General features: G+C 28.0%; 1 protein-coding gene across 1 annotated transcript in view; it reads left to right on the top strand.

Moving 5' to 3' along the window:
• Window positions 1–11,152, top strand: part of LOC100207402 (leucine-rich repeats and immunoglobulin-like domains protein 3) — a 37,127-nt gene extending 25,975 nt beyond the window's left edge. Inside the window, exon 15 of the mRNA XM_065818218.1 lies at window positions 9,643–11,152. Coding sequence (XP_065674290.1) covers window positions 9,643–10,661 — 1,019 coding nt within the window. The 3' untranslated portion in view covers window positions 10,662–11,152. The remainder of the gene's footprint in view (window positions 1–9,642) is intronic.
• Window positions 11,153–23,103: the final 11,951 nt, after the last annotated feature.

Below are 23,103 nucleotides of genomic sequence, written 5' to 3' on the forward strand. Positions count from 1 at the left end.
AGGAGCCAAACTAAAAACATTAAAGATAAAAAAATCAAATAGAGATATAAATAAATTGCATTTATATAGCTAAATAGTCTTGGCTTATAGTAAATTTTAAAAGCAGTGTTTTCAATAAATTAAACTACCAATTAGTTATTTTTAACAATAGAATGTAGCATCTTGTTATGATGATTGGGTAATGAATCAATTTAACTATATTTAAGTTTAATTCGTGAAAAACAAATAAAATTTTAATTAAAAAAGACAAAAGCAAACCAAATATACAACAATATATTATAAAAAAAAATTACAAATTAAAAAAAAAATTACTAAATTTGAACTTATTAAAGGACCTCTCCGAGAGAGACCCTGGGTGTTGGGAGCGATATCTTTGGAATTGCTCAAATGTTAACGACTCTAAAATTACAAATAGGATATAATAAGAATTAAAAATATTTACAATTTTTTTAAATCAAAATATAAAGCATAACCTCACTATTTTCACAGGATGAAGAGGATGCTAAAAATAATAATAAAAAAAAAGTAAATTAAAAAGGGTTAAACTTGTGAAAAATTTAATTTTAAATAAAAATATGAGTAAAATGCAAACAGTTTAAAAATGTCATATTTATATTAAATAATTCTTTCACCTATTGCACATATTTCTCCATAAAAAATATATAAAATTTAAAACACAGCCCTACCAGTTATGCGTCTACCAGACACTAAAGACAAAAAATGTACCTCAGAATAATTGATAGAATAATATTTACATATAAATAAATATATAATTATAATTTTTTTTTACCTATTTTTATACCTAAAACAATCTAAAATGTTGATTTTCTACACTTGGTTGCTCATTCAGTGCAGCAAGGATAGCATTACATTCATTTAATTGATTGACATTAAGCTACATTCTCATTCGGTTGGCTTTGTCAATAGATTGTTGAACATTTTCATCAAAATTTTCTAGATTTAGGCGCATAAACTCATCAATAACAGGCAGATTGTAATCAGCCAGTGTTTTACCACTTTGATTTATAATCTTTTCAATGTGATGAAGAGTAGCTTGTTCAGCTATTAGAAGTGGGACTGAGCGGTGAATGAAATCTTCCATCATAAAAACTTTGTATGTATTCCAGAGAAGCAAAGGATTGGAAAGGTTCACAAAAGGTCAAAATAATTGAAAACAACTGTCTAATTTGCTTTGGCATACGTGTTAAAACCGGCTCAGAAAGAGTATTCTGCCATTCAGTGCCATCTTGCAACAAACCTTTCAAAACACATGCTTCACGAAATGTTTCAAGGATAATACCATTAACAGTACGCACATCCTCCCAAGATGTGCGTACTTTTAATGGTATTGTCCTACCCACGATTTGCTTGCAAAAGTAACAGTCTAAGAAAAAACAATTCTCCAGTTGGATTAACTTTATACATTCTTACTATCACCTTATTACCACCCCTTTGTCTAACCTTCCATTTACAATGTTTATCATCAAATATAAAATGATAAGGAATGTCTACATACGAATAGCAATATGCTCTTTCATTTTCAGTATTTAACTTAAACCATGCCGTTAGGTGCGTATCACGTTGAGCTGCACAATCTAAAGCCATTTGTTCTGCTCCTTCTCTAAAATACACTAATTGATTTTCAGGTAGATGAACTTTAAGGCGTATAATAGTGTGTGACATGACTTATTGGATACTCGAAAATTCGCCACAATGCTTCAGGTGCACTTACATAATGGCAATCTAAAAAAGTGTCAACTTCCTCATGATTAATTTTTTCATTTATTAAAATATTGGCACAGTTGTGACCCTTGTATATATATTTGTACAAATATTTAACAGCCTTAACAGACATGCAAGCTTCAACATTATGTGAGCTTGATATTTCTTTGATAAACATGGATTGTAAGGTACCACCCAGCGGTTATCTACATTGTTACCGTTAATATTGATAACCAAATCATTATCATGATGTCTATAGGGTGGATAACCATTATGAACTGCTACTGTGTTAGCATTAAATTCTTTAATATAGTTTTTGCTGCACACCCTATCTTTCATGCAGCGAGAATTTGGATTCAGTATGCCACATGGACCGTGAATCATGCAAGTTTTAACAACATCTTAAAGGTCTCGATTAACAATCGGATCTGGAATTTCTGCAGATATTAAATTATTGATATCATGAGCTGTTTCAAGCTTATCATCATTTGCAAAGTGAAGTAAAATATGAACATGTGGCAAACCACGCTTTTGAAACTCAATAACCTGAACATGTTACTACTTTCTCTAATACACCGTGCTTAAAAATGTCATTGAGAAGGTTATTTAATTTGAGTTTGAATACTTGAATAACCAAGTCAGGTCTATCATTTGCTGGATATAAATTTTCAGTTATCTTGCGCCATTTTGGGTTGCAAGTGAAAGTAATAAAAAGATCTGGTTTACCATACTTTTTAATTATAGCTATAGCATCTTCAAAGTTTTCCTTTAAAGCTCTAGGACTTCCTACATAAGTTGATGGCAAAACTACAACACGCCCTGGTCTAACATTATGATCATTTCCAAGGTTGTTTACATGTTCGTGTAAAACATCATACTGCTCGCTTCTCAGTTTGTTTTGGTTATTTCTGATGAAACGCTGGCCTTCAATTTTAACATACGCATCGACAGCATATTGCTGAAACAGTTTTTTGTCACAAAAGAGTGAAGAAAAAAATTGTCTTACTGAAAGTTTATAATTGTAATACTGAGATAATGTAATATGATTTCTATCCAATGTAACATATTTAAGGTTGTGAACCAATTGATTATGCCAACCAGCATCACCCCTCAGAAAAAATAGAGGATAAACCATAGGATCTAAGTTGGCAGACATACTTGATATAGTTTTAAGAGGATGACTTCTTAGGTAAATAACAACTTCCCTTGAAGCAGGTGGTGCACCATCTTCACCAACAAATACAACTGCAACTTCATTATGTGAAGGGAGATTATAGCGACGTCTATCATGTCCTTCAAGTAAAGACATTTTTACAACTGACACTGAGCGACCTTCTAGAGCTGCTTGAGGAATTTCTTCATCTTCCACTTCAGCCATGTTTTTAAATGCAAGAGCAAATGGGTTTTCTTCACTAATAATAGTTTGCAATCGAAACATTAAATCACTTAAGCGAAGATCATTACCACGTTGTTGCATTCTAAAATTTACTGCTGCAAGTGGATGCTGAAATGAAGCAAAAGAAAGACAGGCATTATAATTTCTAATATATTTAAAAAAATTCAGATTGTCATTTTTATCTGCATAGCTTCCTTTAAATAAATCTTCTAAATCTTGTGGAAATGATGAAGGTTGCGACAAAACTACCTTTCCATTATGGCAACATAAAAAATGTATTTCATCAGGAAATTTCTTAGCACCACAATGCTGACAAATATAATTCATTTCTCCTAAATAATTATAATCTGAATAGTATTACTTCTTGCTATACAATGCATTCTTTCATATCTAGCAGCAATTCTCACATTTTGTTGATTATTAATTTCATCTCGCCTAAGCCTATCTCTTTCATTTCTGCGACGATTATTTTCAACTCACCTAACCAAGCTCTCTTCATTTGGGTTCAAATTATTTGCTGCTTGCCGAGCAGCATTTTGTCCATTATTAATTTCATTTCGCCTAAGTCTATCTCTTTCATTTGTGCCACAAACAACTTGCCTATTAACATTTCCATTTTCTAAACTAATATCTGCTTCTAGCTAATTGAAAGTAGTAACAAAAAATCTTAAACGAATCGTGAACATTGCGATCTTTCCTATATAATTTTTTTTCTACTCTAAATAGCACACACAAATAATTTTTATATATAACAGACTGTCATTTAAAATAAATTATACAATAATCTTACGACTTTAAATATATATATATATATATATATATATATATATATATATATATATATATATATATATATATCCGCTAGGAGATGTTTGAAAAAAAATTAGCTTAGCAAATAATAATAAAAAAAATTATTAAAAACATGCAATTCTAATAATAAACATACTGCTAACAAAGAAAAATTTAAAAAAAAAACGTTGTAAACCCTTAGTTGCAAACTTAAAAATTATTTCTTCAATAAAAATTATTAGTAAACATTTTTTTCAAAAATTCACAAAACTTTACAATATTTCGTTCTTCTATACCACATTAATACATTATCTGGTAAATCTAAAATAAAAAATGTAATGAATAAGTAAATAAATAAGAAAAACATTACACACAAAAAAAAGTTAATGCACCTTATAGAGTAAAGCTGTTGTGATTTACCAGAGTAGTAGTTGTAGGATATTATTATTTCATGTTAGCTTTTACAAAATAATTTATGCTGGAACATCATGATTCCAAAATATTTGTAGCAAAATCATGTAGTAAACAGCGCTAAAGACAAAAAATCAAATTGAGATAAAACAAATTGTATATATGGCAAAATAATTTGTATTGGCTTTTAGTGAATGATTAAAAGCAGTGGTTTTTAATAAAATTACCTATTTACCATTTTTAACAATAGACACCAACATGAAGATAAGCCAAATGTCTATCAACTCAAAAGATAACAAAAAAACATCAGAGCAACAACACACAACAATAGCACACACCATAAGTTAATATAATATGTTTATAACATAACTTAAGTAAGATAACATTCATATTTAACAGAACATAAGTAACAACATTAAGCAAAATGTTATTAAAATACATTATTATGTATTTTTTGACACTAAACACTATCGTGTACCCCTCTGTTATAAGTACATCAATTGGCTGGCAAAGTTGACAAATCTTACTCTACACGTTTACAAAGTCACAGCACTTTGAAACAACATAATATAAACATATGTACCAACTTTAAACACAATAAATGTGTTTAAATATGTATATAAGATTAAATATATACCTTATATACATATTTAAACACATTTTGAAAAACAATTATAACACGTATTGACACATACACAAACAATAAAAAAACAATTACATTATTATAAAAACACATTGATGAAACAACTATAAAGCACTTATTACCACATACACATACATATCAAATAAGCATAAATGCAAACAATAAATGTGTACAAACAAAAATTTTTAAAATGACGCAAGAAAATTTATAAGATTCAAAATAAACAAAATGTATATTTACAAACACTACTCCTTACCTTCTTTTTTTTATAAAACTGTAATCCTCATAACAAAATTTAACTTTTACATACAATAACATGTGACATGCCATGTCAGTGTTGGCACAAAATTTTAATTTAATTTTTCTAAATTTTCTAAAAAAGAACAAAAATAGTTAATAGCATCACAGAAATTTCAAAGTAGTAATAACCAATTTTATGGAAATAGCATTAGTATAAGTTTTTTGTTGCATAAAAAATAAAATAATAAAAATAAAACTGTTTAAAAAAAATAAAGCTAAAATAAAAACTAAAATAAACAATATAAACGATTTGAAAAATTATGAGGAGTGATCCTTTCTACTTTATATCTAATAAAAATGTATATATAACTATTTTCTATACTTACTTCAATTATAATATGATCTTAACGATTATTATTTATCTTAATATGATTCTGTATTTAATATTTCTGAACAAATAAATAATAATTAAATTTCAACAGGAAAAAAGTTTTAACTCGCTTAAAAGATTTTTCTCAAACGACCGCGTGCATTTTGGTAGCGCGCCCTTTCAAAGCCTAGTAACTGATAATACAATGTTAAACGTTAAACGTTTTTGTAGCAATTATATTATAGATTAGTGTTGTTAACCACTTCGAGTATATCGGTTAAAAGTCGACTAGTCGTAAGTCGAAATTAGTCAACTTTGAAAAATTAGATAGTCGATTTATTCGACTATGCGATTTCTACTAATCGATTAAATGTCAATTTAGTCGAGTAAAAATCTTAAAATCTTATTATTTTTTCATTCGATTTAACTTTTGTTTGGATATTATTATGTAATATTTTGTTTGGATAATATTATCTAATTTATCTAATTCATAGCATGTTAAATAAACTAAATTAGCATTAAATAGTATTAAACCTAATTAAACTTTCCCTTGCGTATTTCATTACTTTTTTTTTTCTTTTGTTTACTCGATGCTTGTAATTTACATAAATACTTATACAGGGCCGTTCCAAGCTGGCTCGGGGCCATTGGCATTGTAAAGCTCCAAAATCTAAATGTCATCTATGCACTCACAATGTAAACATGATTATATAAACTTTTTGATGTAAGTAATTAAGGCAGTCCACAGAGATCAGGAATAACTTAAAATTAGGCCAAATTTAATTCTTTTAAATTATTTATTCGAAATTGCTGAAAATTCTCTCTAAAATGCTGAAAAAAACTAAAAATCTTTAAAACAGGGTTAAATATAAAATAATAAATTAAAATAATAAATTAAACCTTTAAAATAAAACCTTAAAAATAAAACAAAATAATAAATTAAACCTTTTGATAACCCGTTTTTTTAAAAGTAAAGCAACTTATGTGGTATACTCAGTGACACCATGCTGATTTTAATATATATTTTCAATCGTCAGCACATTTCGATTATATTTATTATTGTAAAAGTTGACGTTTAAAAAGATGAGGAGCAACGGTTGCACTCACCAGTGACCCAGTTAAAAAAAAAAAAATACTATCTTTATAGTCGAACATTTAACAAAGTTGTTTGGCGTGTTAGCCAACAAAAAAATCTCAAATAGTTTTTTAATGTAAGGATAAAAGTATTAAATGTTAAACATTTATTAAAAACGTTTTTGCTTTTCTGAATTTGTAATTCTTTTTTCAAAAAAATTATTTTAGGCTAATGCAAAAACAGTTCAAGTAGACTTAAAAACAGTTTTAAATTCACTAACCATTAACCATTTACCATTAACCATTTTATTAACCATTAACAATTAACCATTTTATGGAAATAGCATTAGTAAAACTTTAAATAACATCCATACCCCTATTTTCCTTCTAAAAAATAAAATATTAAAACTGCTAAAAGAAAAGCTAAAACAAACAAAATGTAAACGATTTAAAAAATTAAAATCCTTTCTACTTAAAATCCTTGCTACTTCATCTAATAAAAATTTAAATCCTTTCTACTTTATCAAATAAAAATGTATTTACAACTATTTTATATACTTACTTCAATTATAATATGATCTTAACGATGATTATTTATGTTAGTATGATTTTTTATGTAATATATCTAAACTAATAATTAAATTTCATAAGGAAAAAAGTTTCAACTCGCTTAAGAGATCTTTCTCTGATGACCGCGTGCATTTTAAAAACGCGTTCTTTCAAAGCATAACTAATAAAACGACATTAAACGTTTCTGTAGTATTAATATTAAGATAATATTAAGATAAGACTTGAAAACTTGATAATTTTGGAATAACTGTTAAATTTTGGAAGAAAAAAAGTGAAAGAACAGCTGACGTTTTGAAAAGTTTAACTAATTTTTGAGTTAAATAAATCAATTATTTTGATAAAAGAGTTGTTTCTATATCATTTATATAGATTTTGAGAAAGGTTTTGATACTGTGAACATTAGCTCTAAGTTAATATTTGCTGTTATTGTATTACGTATGAGTTGTAAACTGAATTACAAACTTCTTCATAAATTGTTCTCTATATTATATTTGGTTAATTTAAATGATGTAATTTCCTGCATTGAGGTTGATTATTAGGGTGCATCGAAAAACAGAATTTTTTTAAAATTGTCTTGTAATAACTCTAAATATATGCGATATAATAAAATATCGCTGGATTAACAAAAAATTTTGAAAAATAATATTTTATAGTTGCCCCAAGTCCCTTGAACATTTATTATGGCATCAAATTGTTTGTAGAGGAAGCAAGATGTATCACGCAAAAAATGACGGCTGTAGTATTCACCTTATCAATACTTTTGAAAAATTTTTAGAATAACCAAATAACTATTGTCAACTATTATCTACGCTATGAAAAATATTGCTTACCTGTATATTCTTTTTCATTGAATGTTTATACCCCTATTAAATCTGTCCATAATATTGGTGTAAGTTAGCTTCAAATTTGGATCTCTTGAATGCTTTAAGCTTGATCCTTTAATGACCTACAAAAGAATACACAGCCTTGACAACTTAACTTTTTTTAAAAGTTTTTTACATTTGTTATTACTTGCTATGCATCATATATACATACATATATATATATATATATATATATATATATATATATATATATATATATATATATATATATATATATATATATATATATATATATATATACATATATATATATATATATATATATATATATATATATATATATATATATATATATATATATATATATATATATATATAATTAATCTTTGTTACCTTTGTTTAAATCACACTTAAAAATGTAAAATATTCTAAATAAATGTATAACTTGTCTCTCTTAACTTGTCTCTCTTAACATGTCTCTCTTGGCATTGTATAAGAGTAATCTCTATATCACCTGTATCAACTTTGGTGTAAGTAAGAAGGTTTTTACAACAATTTTTATTTTTGATTATTTTGCCATTTAAAAAAGCATGATGATTGTCTTTTTAAACGTTTGTTTGCAAAGAATTAGCATGGTTTTTTAATAAGCACCATCTGAACAAAAAGACCCAAAGGCTTTTTTTTATATATATCTTTTTTTTCATTTGACTTGATGGAAACATTTATAACATTATCATCTAGAAACAAATGTAAAATGTTGTAAGGAATTGTTAAAAAAACATTATATTTGAGTTGTTAAAAAATCCTTGTCAGCAGTTGATTTTATTGTAATTTGCAAACAAGTATCCCAAATACTGTCAACGTTCTTATATTAATGAATGGCAACCCTCTTACTGAGTCCTCTTCTTTATGTCTTCCTGGATTATCATTCACTACTGACCTCTCGTAGAAACCATATATACAATCAATCGCAAAATTAGCATTTGCGCTATCCCTGGAAGTACCAGGCTCAACTTGTTTCTCCGTGCAGCGGCCTTCAAGTTTCAGAGTTATAGAGTTGAGGGAGGGTTATAACCACAATTAAGTAGCCTCCTCGTTTGTAGTGGCCTTCTGGGCCTTGGGGAGGTGAATTGAAAAAAAAAAAACTTTATCATGCTCGCCATTATCTTACTCATGATGATAATTCTTTTGGCCATAATCACTAGTTCCATCAGCCAAAACTCATTCTTGCTTGTCTTGTCATTTAGCAAAATTGCATTCTTTTACTGTATCCATCCCTGAATGCTCTACAAACTTTAATTCCTCTAGTTTTTTCCTCACATTTCAATCCTTTTGTGTCCGTGGCAATCTCATCAATAGATAGGATCAATATAATGTCAATAATATCCGTCGCATTTCACGTTTTTTTTTCTTTTAATAAACTAATAAAATTAATGGTACTAATTAATAAAACTTATGCAAAATGGTTTGTACATGACATTCAATTTTTAAGATCTCCATATTATGACAAAACGTCTTTAAGATGAAATGTTTATGCAGCATTATTATTATTTATTGTATTTCAGTATAGTTTTATGTTAATTTAGCAGTTTTATTTCTTTAGAGATGCCTAAATTTACACATCCTATGGAGAGCAAAGAAGTGAGGTCAGGTGAAACAGTTGTTCTTGATTGCATTGTTAGTGGCAATCCTCTACCTAGACTTAAGTGGTATAAGAATGATAGTCTATTAAGTCAGGGTTTATCATCGAAGATCAAAGTATCTAATCAATTGCTCATTATTTTCTCTTTTGATTATGAAGATGAAGGGTTTTATGAGTGTAAAGCTTCAAATAAATTAGGAACGGCTAGCAAGACTGCTCGCTTAACAGTTCAAAAAAAAACTTTACTTGCATCATCTCCTAAAAGATCTTCTTACTTAACGGTCATCATCATTACAGTTGTTTCTGCTGTTGTTTTAGTGATTTTTTTGGTGTTATTATATTTCTTTAAAAAGTTATGTCGCAAAAATAAGGAAGAGCTTACGGACAGAAAATTGCTTGATAGTTTACCGAAAACATACACTCTTCGTTACACAAAAAAACCTCAAGTTCCTGTGTCTAATGATTTTTTAAATGAAACCGTGCCGTATCTAAGTGGTTCTAAAGATGATAGTGATGATTGGACCCTAGACAGTGCAACGGACCCAGCAGAAGATGATAGTGGAATATCTTTAGTATATCCGAAAGACAATTATTCAGGTAACGCGATCGTTCCTCGAGTTCAGACATTTTCTGTAGAAAAGATGAATGAAGAGCAGCACGATAAAAACATTTCATGTAATAATACATTAAGAAGTTCTCATAGAAAACAATCAAATTGTTATCTTTTATTTAATTCGTTAGATTCTTCACATAACGAAAGAACTTCATACATATTTCAGAAATCTTTAAAAAATAATAACACTTCACTTGTACATAAAAAAAACGTTACTCAAAAAAACTTTTGCAATCTGGATTTGTCCTTGCTGAGCTACAATAAGAAAATAAATGATATGGCTCCGAAAGGTCCGAATCCTAAAGAAAACTATGTATCTTCATCGCGATCAGAGTCTGAATTCTTATCTAATAAAATTGTTTTATAATTCGCGCGTTTTTTAGGTTCAAATTTACAATTCATTAAATTATTTTGTAGAATAGTCTCTATTGAAGCAAAATTATAATAAATAACTTATTCCTAATTGTTTTATAGATAAGCAATAAAAATCTAGTTTGCTTGAAAAGTTGACACATTTAAAATTATTAATTTGTATAATTTATTTTGAGCACAAATTTTATTTTATAAGTATTTTTTATTTATTTATTTGTATATTTGTTTTGGGCTATTTTTAAGTCTTTGTAAAGGTGTAATGTGAAAGTGCGTGGCGTTCGTAATAGGTAGCTTATATGTGCACCTTTGCGGTGTGTTGCGGTGTACTGTTGTTACACGATACTTTTCACTAGTAATGTACCTCCTTGTGGAGGTTGTATATTATACTTTGTTTATATTTCTAATTTATTTTAAATAAAATTTTTATATATCATACATTAAAAAAATATATTTCTAGGCGTCATTTTAAATAAAAATTTACCAGAATATTGTCTTTTTTCTTTCGCTTGCAGTTCCACAGCTAAATGATGCTCAAAAATCAACACCCTAAAACTACTTGGAAAGTTAGCTAAAATTATTTAAATTTGCATGCTAGAGCCATATATAGTAATGTTATTTTTATACAATCATGTTTGTGCAAGAGTTAAAGTGGTAGTACTGTAATTAAAATTAAAAAACTCGTTTTTTCAAAAATTCATTTTTGTATCAAAATTATAGTAGATTCCTTATTTTTTCTTGGCTCACAAAATAAACTTTGGTATCTACATCTAATCTTTGTTTAAAATAGTTTAGTATCAGTTGAGGAGCCCATCTGCAAAACGCGCAGTCACAAAAATAAAAATTTTGAGTTAATTCTATTTCCACGTTTTATATACTTAAATCTATCATCTATTTAAATATTGGACCAATTAAAAAATTTTTGGTCCTAAAAATGAACAAAGAAAATATCAATTTCTGTTGATGCGCAAAAGTAGTTTAGTTTTTTGTTGTTTTCTTAAAATGAAAAATCAGGTATAAAAAATAAAGGTTTCATGAAAACAGTGATAAAAGAATTTACGTTTTGTTTAAACATTACATTATTACACACCATTAAAACTGCATAAACTTAATATTGCAAAAGTGAAAATTTTATAGAAAATTGATCATTCTACAAAATGTTTTGCGCATTTAAGTAACAAAGTTGACAACAAGGAGTCCTTAAGAAAACTGACTAACTGTGAAATACTCTGCTTGGTTAATGGCATTTTGGTGGTGATAGTAATTGATTGTATTCACATAATACCAATCGCGTTTAAAAGTTAGGGACACGCGGCTTGACATTTTAACATAATAAAAATAATGGGGAAAAAAGTAAGTGTGTTATACGCCAATTTTGCGTTGAAAAATGGAATATCTGCGATATAATATTTTTAAAATGAAATTTGGAAGATATTTAGAAAATACATATAAAAATCGAAAAGAATAGGTTTTAAAAAAGAATCATATTATTAATATAAAACCAATGTCAGAAAACGAACAAAATTTTCAATCACAGGTACTTAGAAACTACATATAAAAATCGAGAAGAATAGGTTCAAAAAAAAACAGCAACATATTTTAATATAAAAGCGATTTCAGTAAACGAACAAAATTTTCAAATCACACAAACTCAAAGAAAACTTAACAAAAAAAAGTATTGAGTAAAACAGGGTAAAATGAAATGACAATGTTTATTCTTTTGCTCTTAATTATAACTATTGGAAAATCTTTTTGCAAATATTTTTAAATCACGTTGTAGAGATTATTTTTCTGAGTAAGATGATATCAAATTTTATTTCTGATGTAAAAAAAATTTGTTATAAATTTTCAAGTTTTCATATGTGAAATAAAAAATTTTTTTCTTGTTTTGAAAAGTTCATTGTTCTCGGAAGTTTTTTTTTTTTTTTTTTTTTTTTTTTTTATTCACCTCCTTAAGGCCGAGAAGGCCACTACATATGAAGAGGCATACGAACCTCTCAACCTTGACGAACATGGCCGCTGCGCGGAGAAACAAGTCGAGCGCGGTACTATCAGGGACGTGGTGGGGATCGAACTCGGAACCTCTCAATTGTGAAACGAGTGCTTTACCACTACAACACTACCATTAAGTTAAACGTGATATCATTAAACTTTAAAAGTTTTCTGTTATAACATTTTACGCTAATCAAGCATCTTTTTTTTAAATTAAATTTGCTATTTAGGAAAAAAAGTTATGAATAAAAAACGGAAAAGGAGAACTGTGGGGTTGAATGAAATACGCCGATAATGTATAAAGCACCAGCTCACTTCTTAAATGCGCCTTTTTTTGAATGACCAATAAATCTCCAACTATAAATTTTTCTGAATTTAAATGAATGACTTTTACTGACTGGTTTTATTAAATGATTCTAATGAATGAATGAAATATGCTAGTTACTCTCTTGTTAAATGTGGTTTTTATTAATTAACAGCTCACTCGTCACATATTCTGCAGCCACTAGATGTCGGTGTTTATTGCCATGTCAAAAGAATTTGGCGCAAATTGCTTTAAGAGTTTTATGTAGAGACAAAGTTCAGCAACTTATCAAAAGAATATTTAGTCACCAGCAAAAAAAACTTTTCAGCTAATGTGAAGTTTTTACACGTACCCAAATAGTCACTGAGTTTCAGAATACTTACTTGTTTCCACTCAACATCAATAAAATCGATCAGTCAAATTTTCAAATTGCTAATCTGTTTGAAACACCGTCATCTGAATCTGAGCCTTCATCATCTCAACAACCAATATCTATGATAGTACCATCACCAATACTAGCACCAGGAACTACACTACCTCAGCCACTTCCCTCTGAATCTACACCAACATCTAGCATCAGCATATGTCACATAGCATCCAAAATCGCCTCAAAAGTCACCCTGTTGACGGGTTGAAAATAAAAAAAGCAAGCTAAAAAATAACGTAAGCTTAGCTCAAATGGCGAACATCAAATAAACCAAGCAACAAGTCCAACAAAAATATTAGCTGCAAACCAATTTATGTGTAAAAAGTACTGAAAAGTTTTCAGTAATTTTTACACAGAAGCTTCAGCAAGTCAAAATATGGAATATTACCAGTGTAAAAATTCAAATTGCAAGGTTTGGCTATGTAAAACATGCATACCAAAGCGATACGTAAAAGGCGCTGAGTTTTATTGCACCAAAAAGTGCCGCACAATTGAAAACTCAACTCTACCTCTAGTATCTTTAAAAGACTCAACATCATCATAAGGACAAAAAAGTTTATTTTGCTTGATTGATTTTTTAATAGTTATTATCGATTGTTTTTTTAATTGTTATTATTGATTGCTTTTTGTAACTTTTTATTAAAGTATTGTTTTAACTACACATATATTTGCGTATTTCATTCTCCCCGAATGTCATTGTAGAATGGAATAATTTTTTTTTTAACCAAATAAAGTTTCATAAAAAATTAAAGAAAAAATATTTGATTTTTATATACTTAAATACAGTTCAATATTCTCTACAACTTTAAAAAAAAAAAAATTAAAAATCTTTTTTCTCTAAATCAAAATCCTTAACTATTCCATTTGACTCCATTTTACTCTATTTCAATTACATTAAATCATTTTACATTTTAAAAATTATTTATCTGAATAAAAATTTTTTAAAAATAAGGCTATATAATTGAACATTAGCGACAGCATTGTCTGCTCAGTTAAGGATGGAGCTTCCATGATGGTTGAGCTTGGAAAACTGGTTTCAACTGAGCATCAAACGCGTTACACCCATGGAATTCATTTGGCAGTTCAAGAAGTGCTGTACAAGAAGCCTTTCCAAAAAATTGACAACAACACATTGCAAGTAACAAGCAACGAAGATGAAGTCAGTAGTGACAAATCCAAATCTGACACCGAAGTCAGTTTTCATGAATGAAAACATTCTCATTCCAAAAGTGAAAATGCACTTGCAATCTGTCATCACTAAAGTCCATAAAACCGTCAAGTTGTTTTAAAAATTTCCAGTCAAAAATGACGTCCTCCAAGATGAAATCAAGAAACAGCACGGAAAAGAGATTTCACTTATCCTTGACTGCAGAACAGTCTACTGTCGATGATTCAACAGTTTCTCAAAGTTAAAGATTCACTCAAAAAAATATTGAAAGACGTTTCTCCACATGTGATTTGCAGTGATGATGAAGTAAACATTTTATACGACATTGTTGCTGCTCTTGAACCAGTTGAATTGGCAGCAGAAGCCATTTGCCGACTGGATGCAACTCTTCTTACTGCTGAAGGAATTTTCAAGTTTCTTGTGAACTAACTGCAACAACGAGATTCAACTCTTTGCATTGCAATGAAGAGTGCAATTTTGAGACGTTTTGAAGAGAGAAGGCAGAGCAATCTTGTAAGCTTTTACAGATACCTTCTAGAATGTTAATCCCACATTGAAGAACATGGAGCATTCTAAATGCCTTCGAAGTCTGTACTTCAAAAGACTGCCAAAGATTTGGTACGGAGACTATTCCCAACGAATCCAGATAACCTAGAATTCATTCAAGAAGTGTGTGACTCAGAAAATCTCGATGAAAGCCTACTTTCACTTAAAGATGAACTCGAGGAAGTAATTCAACATTCAGCCAAAAAACAGCGCCACAATTTAAACGACGAATTCAAAGCCATTTCAAAATAAATGTTGGTCTATGAAGCTACTAGAAAGAGAACTGCCAATTTTGAACTTTTGTTCAATGCACTGGAGACTATCCCTTAACAAGTATTTAGTCTGAGCGAACCTTTTCTGCTGCTGGATTATTTGTGACAAAAATTTGATCCAGAATGAATGATTTGATTCACTTTGTTTCCTCAAAGCTCATTTTTTATCAATATAACAATCGTCAACAAAGATATTAGATCTGAATCTTATAAAGACTTTATTTTGAAACAAAAAAATTTTATACAACTTTCTATGATTTTTTTATTTTTTACCGATTTTACCGATATTTACCGGTAAAATATGCTTTTTTTTTTTTTACCGATTTACCGGTAAATTTAAAAGTACACATGTCTCAATGCAATTCTGGCGTTATAAATTGAATTGAATTTTTGCCATTGTACCATTCATTGCCGGCCTTCTTTTCCTTCTCTTTTCCCAGCCGACCAAATATTTTCAAAAATTTTCTGGTAAGTCACATGGAGAATAATGAGAAACCAAGTTCAAAAATAATACATCGCAATCTAGTGTTTAATTTTTATACATCATAAAAAGGTTTTATTGGTAATTAGTAATGTTGCAGAATAGCGGCGTAATATAATTTTATTTTTTCGCTTGCTGCGCTTTCGTGTTGTAGAGTTGCTCAAAGTGGATTTTTTGAATGAAATGAAACAAATGAAATATTTATTGGCTTAAGTGCATACATTGACTATCTTATAGCCTGCTGCTACAAGAAAGTGCCGCTACATCGACTGAAGATTTGGCATGGGGCAACAATCTTTTTTCATTTATTATTTCGATTAATATTCCTACTGTTTAAATAGCCTCTACTGACGAGAGCGTAACGAACGAAAAAATAAAATTATTTTACGCCGCTATTCTGCAACATTACCTGACAATTTTTGGAAGAATTGATAAAAAACTAGCAGAAAGTAACCCGCAATACGGGTTATTAGTAATTAAATCAATAATAACAATATGACTTGATATTTCATCTTAAAAAATATAATTAAGTGCAAATTTATCTATAAACAATATTTTAAATTGGGCTCCTTATTAGCAATGTGATTGCTTATAGTTAACGACAAAGACAAAAAAAAAACTTAACATCAGTTAAGTTTCTTTTAAAATCTGTTACAACAAGCAGGTACCAGATGAGGAAAATCAAGAAAAGTCTGTCAATACCTAAAACAGTGTTTCCAAGGCAGCATGTTAAAAAAAGTAAAAAAGACACGCAATAAATATTTATGAGCATAAGAAAAGTTACTGTTACTGTTAAGGACAAAACAACATCGTAGCACTAAATAGCTAAAACACAAATAACCATAAAAACTGGTTTTATTATGTAAACAAAATTATTTTTACCTTATGATGTAAAATACCAGCTACTCCTTAACTGTTGACTAATGATTAATAGAGTAAACTTTACATCATATAAATTTACTAAATTAAAACCATGTTTCAACAGTAAGCAAGCTAATCAAGTGATGACAAATGCAACTCAAAAAAGGACATAATTATATGTTTGAATTTATAAAAAAGATTAAAATCATTTAAATTTAAGACTTATTAATTGTTATTATAAATAGTAAATTCATACTTAGTTTTGTTCTTAAATTAAATTGATTTTACTTAAGTGTCTTAAGTCAAACCAAATCAAATATACAACATAATATATTATTAAAAAAAAAAATTACAAAATTAAAAAAAAATATAATCACCGAAGAAAAAACGGCAACAAAAAAGTTATAAATATCTTTACTGATAGAAGACATTTACAACCTTTTGGTTGCTTTTTTTTCTTCGATGTCTTCCAACACTCCAGTATGGATAAGCCCTCCATTTGAAGGAGGGGTCATCCATACCACCATTACTACACCACTTTTTGGTGGCCGGTTCTAGACAAGAATTCAAGAAAGCCTTTCTAGGAAAGAAACATGAAAATTCTTGCTATGATAGAAAAAAACATGATTGCTTTTTAGGATAGAATAATTGAAGGATAGAAAAGAAGATAGAAATACATATATCCTTTCTGGCAAAGAAAAATGAAAAACTTGCTAGCAAAGACTTTTTTAGGATAGAAATCGCACAAGTAAAAGTCATTTTCTTTCTAGCAAAGAAAATTGGAATAACGTACTAGCAAAGAAATTTTAGAAAAGAAATTTTAAAAATGTGCTAGCAAAGAAATTTTAAGAAAGAATTTGCGCGCAATTTGGTAATTACAGTTATGAATTTTTTTGGATTAATGAAATAAAATTCTGTCGTAGCAAGTTTTTTAGATTTATTAAATAAAATTCTTTCCAAGCAAGTTGTTTACGTTTATTAAAAAATATTCTTTCTTAGAAAGTATTTCAAGTTTCTTTTCAAAATTTCTGCCAAAAAATATTCTTTTGTAAAAATTCTTTTCTAGTAAGGTTTCTTTATTTCTATCATAAAACATTCTATTCTGAAATTATTCTTTCCTAATTTTCTATCCTCATTTTATTCTTGTCTGGCATGGCACACCCACTTTTTGAAGGACCTTTCCGAGAGAGGCCCTGGGTGCTGAGAGCGATAATTTCTCAAATGTTAACGAATCTAAAATTACAAAAGCTCTTAAATGTTAATGACTCTAAAATTACAAATTGAAGAATATAATAAAAATTATAAATATTTGCAATTTTATTTAATCAAAATATAAAGCACAACCTCACCACTTTTACAGGTAACAGAAGGCGATGCTAAAGATATTTTTAAAAAAATGAGTAAATTTAATAGGGTTAAACATGTAGAAAAATTTATTTTAATAAAAATATGAGTGTAACGCGACCAGTTAAAAAATGTCATATTTATTAAAAATATTTGCAATTTTATTAAAATATAAAGCATAACCTCACCATTTTCACTGGTAAGAGAAGACGATGCTAAAAATATTTTTTTTTAAAAAAAGGAGTAAATTAAAAAGGGTTAAATATGTGAAAAACTTTATTTTAATAAAAATATAAGTAAAACGCGAACAGTTAAAAAATGTCATATTTATTAAATAATTCTTTCACATATTGCACAAATTTCTCCATAAAAAATATATAAAGTTTAAAACACAGCCCTACCAGTTATGCTTCTACCAGACACTTAAGACAAAAAATGTACCTCAAAATAATCGATAAAATAATATTTACATATAAATATATAATTATAATTTTTTTTACGTGTTCCCCTCATTTCCTCCATAAAGTTGTCTAAGGAAGAAAAAAGATAACTGAAGCTAAAACTAACTAAAAATAACTATAAACTAAACTAAAACTATAAGCTTTAAATCTTAATATCTGTACCTCAGAAGACAAAGGTCAGTTGTCCAGTTTTTGTGAAAATGAGTTATGTATGAGACCTTTTTAGTTTTTTCAGTATCTACACAGAGGTATTAAGACTGTTGTTCTACAACAATGTTCTACAAAAAAATATTACATAAGTATAACCATCAAGAATAAACCAATAAAGACTAATTATTTTAATATTTCCTCTCTCCTGAACAATTTCTAAAATGTGACAACCGACCTTTGACTTCTGAGGTACAGATATAAATGCTTCATTTATTTAACTATACTAATCATATAATTTATATTTAGTTTTTGTTCCAACAGTGTTTACTTCATCATAATTAATTTGTTTATTTATTAAAATATTGGCACAGCCGTGACCCTTGTATATGTATTTGTACAAATATTTAACAGTCTTAACAGACATGCAAGCTTTAACATTAATGTGAGCTTGATATTTCTTTGATAAACATGGATTATAAGGTACCACCTAGCGGTTATTTACATTGTTACCTTTAATATTGATAACCAAATCATTATCATGTCTATAGCGTGGGTAACCATTATGAAAGGCTACTGTGTTAGCATTAAATTCTTTAGGATAGTTTTTGCTGCACACCTACCTTTCATGCAGGGAGAATTTGGATTAAGTATGCCAAATGGACCGTGAATCATGCAAGTTTTAACAACATCACAAAGATCACGATTAACAATCGGATCTGGAATTTCTGCAGATATTAAATTACTGATATCATGTGCTGTTTCAAACTTATCATCATATGCAAAATGAAGTAAAATATGAACATGTGGCAAACCACGCTTTTAAAATCTAATAACCTGAACATGTGTTACAACTTTCCCTAATACACCGTGCTTAAAAATGTTATTGAGGTTATTTAATTTGAGTTTAAGTACTCCAGTAGCCAAGTCAGTTCTATCATTTGCTGTCGACCTGGATATAAATTTTCAGTTATCTCGCACCATTTTGGGTTGCAAGTGAAAGTAATAAAAAGATCTGGTTTACCATACTTTTTAATTATAGGCAATTATAACCATCTTCAAAGTTTTCTTTTAAAGCTCTAGGACTTCCTACATAAGTTGATGGCAAAACTACAACACGCCCTGGTCTAAAATGATGATCATTTCCAAGGTTGTTTACATGTTCGTGTAAAGCATCATATTGCTCGCTTCTCAATTTGCTTCGGTTATTTCTGATGAAAGCAAGGTGCTGGCCTTCAATTTTAACATACACATCAACAACGTGTTGCTGAAACAGTTTTTTGCCATAAAAGAGTGAAGAAAAACAGAAAGTTTATAATTGTAATAATGAGATAATGTAACATAATTTGCCTAACCAAGCTCTAATCATTTGGGTTCGAATTATATGCTGCTTGCCGAGCAGCATTTCTAGCATTTTGTCGATTATTAATTTCATTTCGCATAAGCCTATCTCTTTCATTTCTGCGATTAACTTACCTATTACCATTTCCATTTTCTAAACTAATATCTGCTTCTAGCTTAATATCATCCATTTAAACTTCACTTTTAATTAAAAGTAGTAACAAAAAATCTTAAACGAATCCTGAAGATTGTGATCTTTCCTATATAATTTTTTTTTCTACTATAAATAGCACACACAAATAATTTTTATATATAACGAACTGTCATTAAAAATAAATTATATAATAATCTTATGACTTTAAAAATATATATATCAGCTAGAAGATGTTTGAAAAAATTAACTTTGCAAATAATAATAAAAAATTATTGAAAACATGCAACTCTAATAATAAACATACTGCTAACAAAATTAAAAAAAAAATGTTGTAAAAACTTTTTTGCTAACTTAAATATTATTTCTTCAATAAAAATTATTAGTAAACGTTTTTAAAAAATTTAGAAAACTTTACAATATTTTGTTCTTCTATACCACATAAATATATTATCTGATAAATCTAAAATAAAAAATGTAACAAATAAGTAAATAAATAAGAAAAACATTACATACAAAAAATGAAAATCATTGTACCTTATAGAAAAAAGCTGTTGTGATTTACCAGAGTAGTAGTTGTAAAATATTATTTCATGTTAGTTTTTACAAAATAATAAATTCACAACAACAACACACAACAATAGCACAATAGTTAATATAATATGTATGTAACATAACTTAAGTAACATAACATTCATATATAACAGAACATAAGTAACAACATTACGCAAAATATTATTAAAATACATTATTACGTATTTTTAGAATTATTATAAAGAAAGTTTTAAAATGACTTGCTGCCTCGTCCTTTTTACATATTTGTCTTTTTTATGTCTATAATAAAGATGTTTAAATATTTTGATAGCAATATTTAGATCGCTTACCAAACATTTTTGCTAGTCTAAAAGAGGTTGACAAATGTAATCTAACCTTTTGTTTATTTTTGCAATAGAGTAATATTTTATTTATACAATTAGCAGTTCAGTGGTAAAATATAACACTCGGAATATTTTTATGAAGTTAAAAAGTTATTTTATTAAAATTTTAATTATCACAGACTGTTATATTATTTTTTTAGAGTATGTTGTGAAATAAATTAAATATACAAATATAAGATGCTTCTCAACTTTAATATAAAATTGAAAATGTAGTTTTGATCCTAAATATTGCAAAGAACCTAAGTCGCAAGTTTTTTGCAATATATAGCAACAAAACTACATTTTTAATTTAAATTGGACTTGGGAAGCTTTTTATAAATACATATTCAATTTATTTTCACATGTTTGAATAATCATGAAAGTTTTGTAAGTATGAGTAACTTACTATCGTAAGTCAATTTTCATTGTGTTATTGATTGTAAATGATTATATCATAACATTTGATATCTTCTTATATCTCTTATTATGTGGCTATATCATATATCATATAGTCATACAGTTGTAAAAAAGATATCAAATGTTATTATATTATGATATAATCATATAATCAATAAGACAATGAAAACTGACTTTATAGGAAGTTACAAATACTTACATAACATTCGTGATTCAAACGTGCTTTGAAATAAACTAAATATATAGTTATAAAGTGCTATTAAGTATAGCACTTTATAATTATATATTTAATATATATATATATATATATATATATATATATATATATATATATATATATATATAACTTAAATTGCTTGTTAAGATGAGCATTCTAACATCACACTGAAATAACCTGCTGCTGGGGGCTTCAGTACATACATCAACTGACAAATAGTCTGACTTGCAGTGGAGTGCTGCTACATCAACTGAGGGTTTGGGATGGGGCAGCAATCTTTTCTTTCATTATTCTTTGTTTTCTTCTTCTATTTCTAAAAATGCAGTATGCTATAAAGATATGCAAAACTAGCGAGCAAATGCTTATATAAATCAGCTATTGAAGATATATATATATATATATATATATATATATATATATATATATATATATATATATATATATATATATATATATATATATATATATATGTATATATATATATTGTAATCCCGATTTCAATTAATAACAGACTAAACCAAAACTCCTCAAATGAAAATGTATTCAATTCCTCTAAACGAATATTTGAAGATGCCCTAAAAAAAAGTGGTTTTGAAAATTTTGAACTAAAATTTGACCCTGAAAAAAAGAATACAAAAAAACGAAATAGAACTAGAAATGTAATTTGGTTCAACCCCCCATATAGCAAAAATGTTTCTACTAACATAGGAAAAGTGTTTTTAAAATTGGTTGATAAGCATTTCCCGCGATCTAATAAACTACATGAAAATTTTTAATCGAAATACAATTAAAGTTAGCTACAGTTGCACAAAAAATATGGAAAGAATTATAAAAGGTCACAATAAGGCTTTGTTAAACAAAAAAGAAATCCTAAATGAAAAAACTACAGAAAATTGTAATTGTAAACAAAAAATCAATTGTCCAATGAGTGGAAGTTGTTTATCAAAAAATGTGGTATATAAATGTGTTGTTTCCTCTAAGAATGTACCTGATAAACAATATATTGGCATAACAGAGGGTGAATGGAAAAAACGTTTTGCCAATCATAAGCAATCTTTCAAGAATAAAAAGTATTCAAAAGACACCATGCTGCCAAAATATATATGGGAATTAAAAGAAAAAAATATTGATGATTTTATACTGAATTGGTCTATCCTTAAAACAGCGCCTGCATATAACAATATTTCCAAAAAATGCATACTATGCCTACAAGAAAAATTTGAAATAATTACACATGCAAATCAAGAATGCTTATTAAACAAAAGATCGGAATTAATTTCTAAATGTAGGCACGAAAATAAGTTTCTCCTAAAAAACTATAAAAATAAATGAGTTCAAATAATATTTACATTAACTACCCTTTTTAAAAAAACATTTTAAAAAAATAGCATAAG

Source organism: Hydra vulgaris, chromosome 14 (genome assembly GCF_038396675.1).
Source record: "Hydra vulgaris chromosome 14, alternate assembly HydraT2T_AEP".
Lineage (NCBI taxonomy): Eukaryota > Metazoa > Cnidaria > Hydrozoa > Anthoathecata > Hydridae > Hydra > Hydra vulgaris.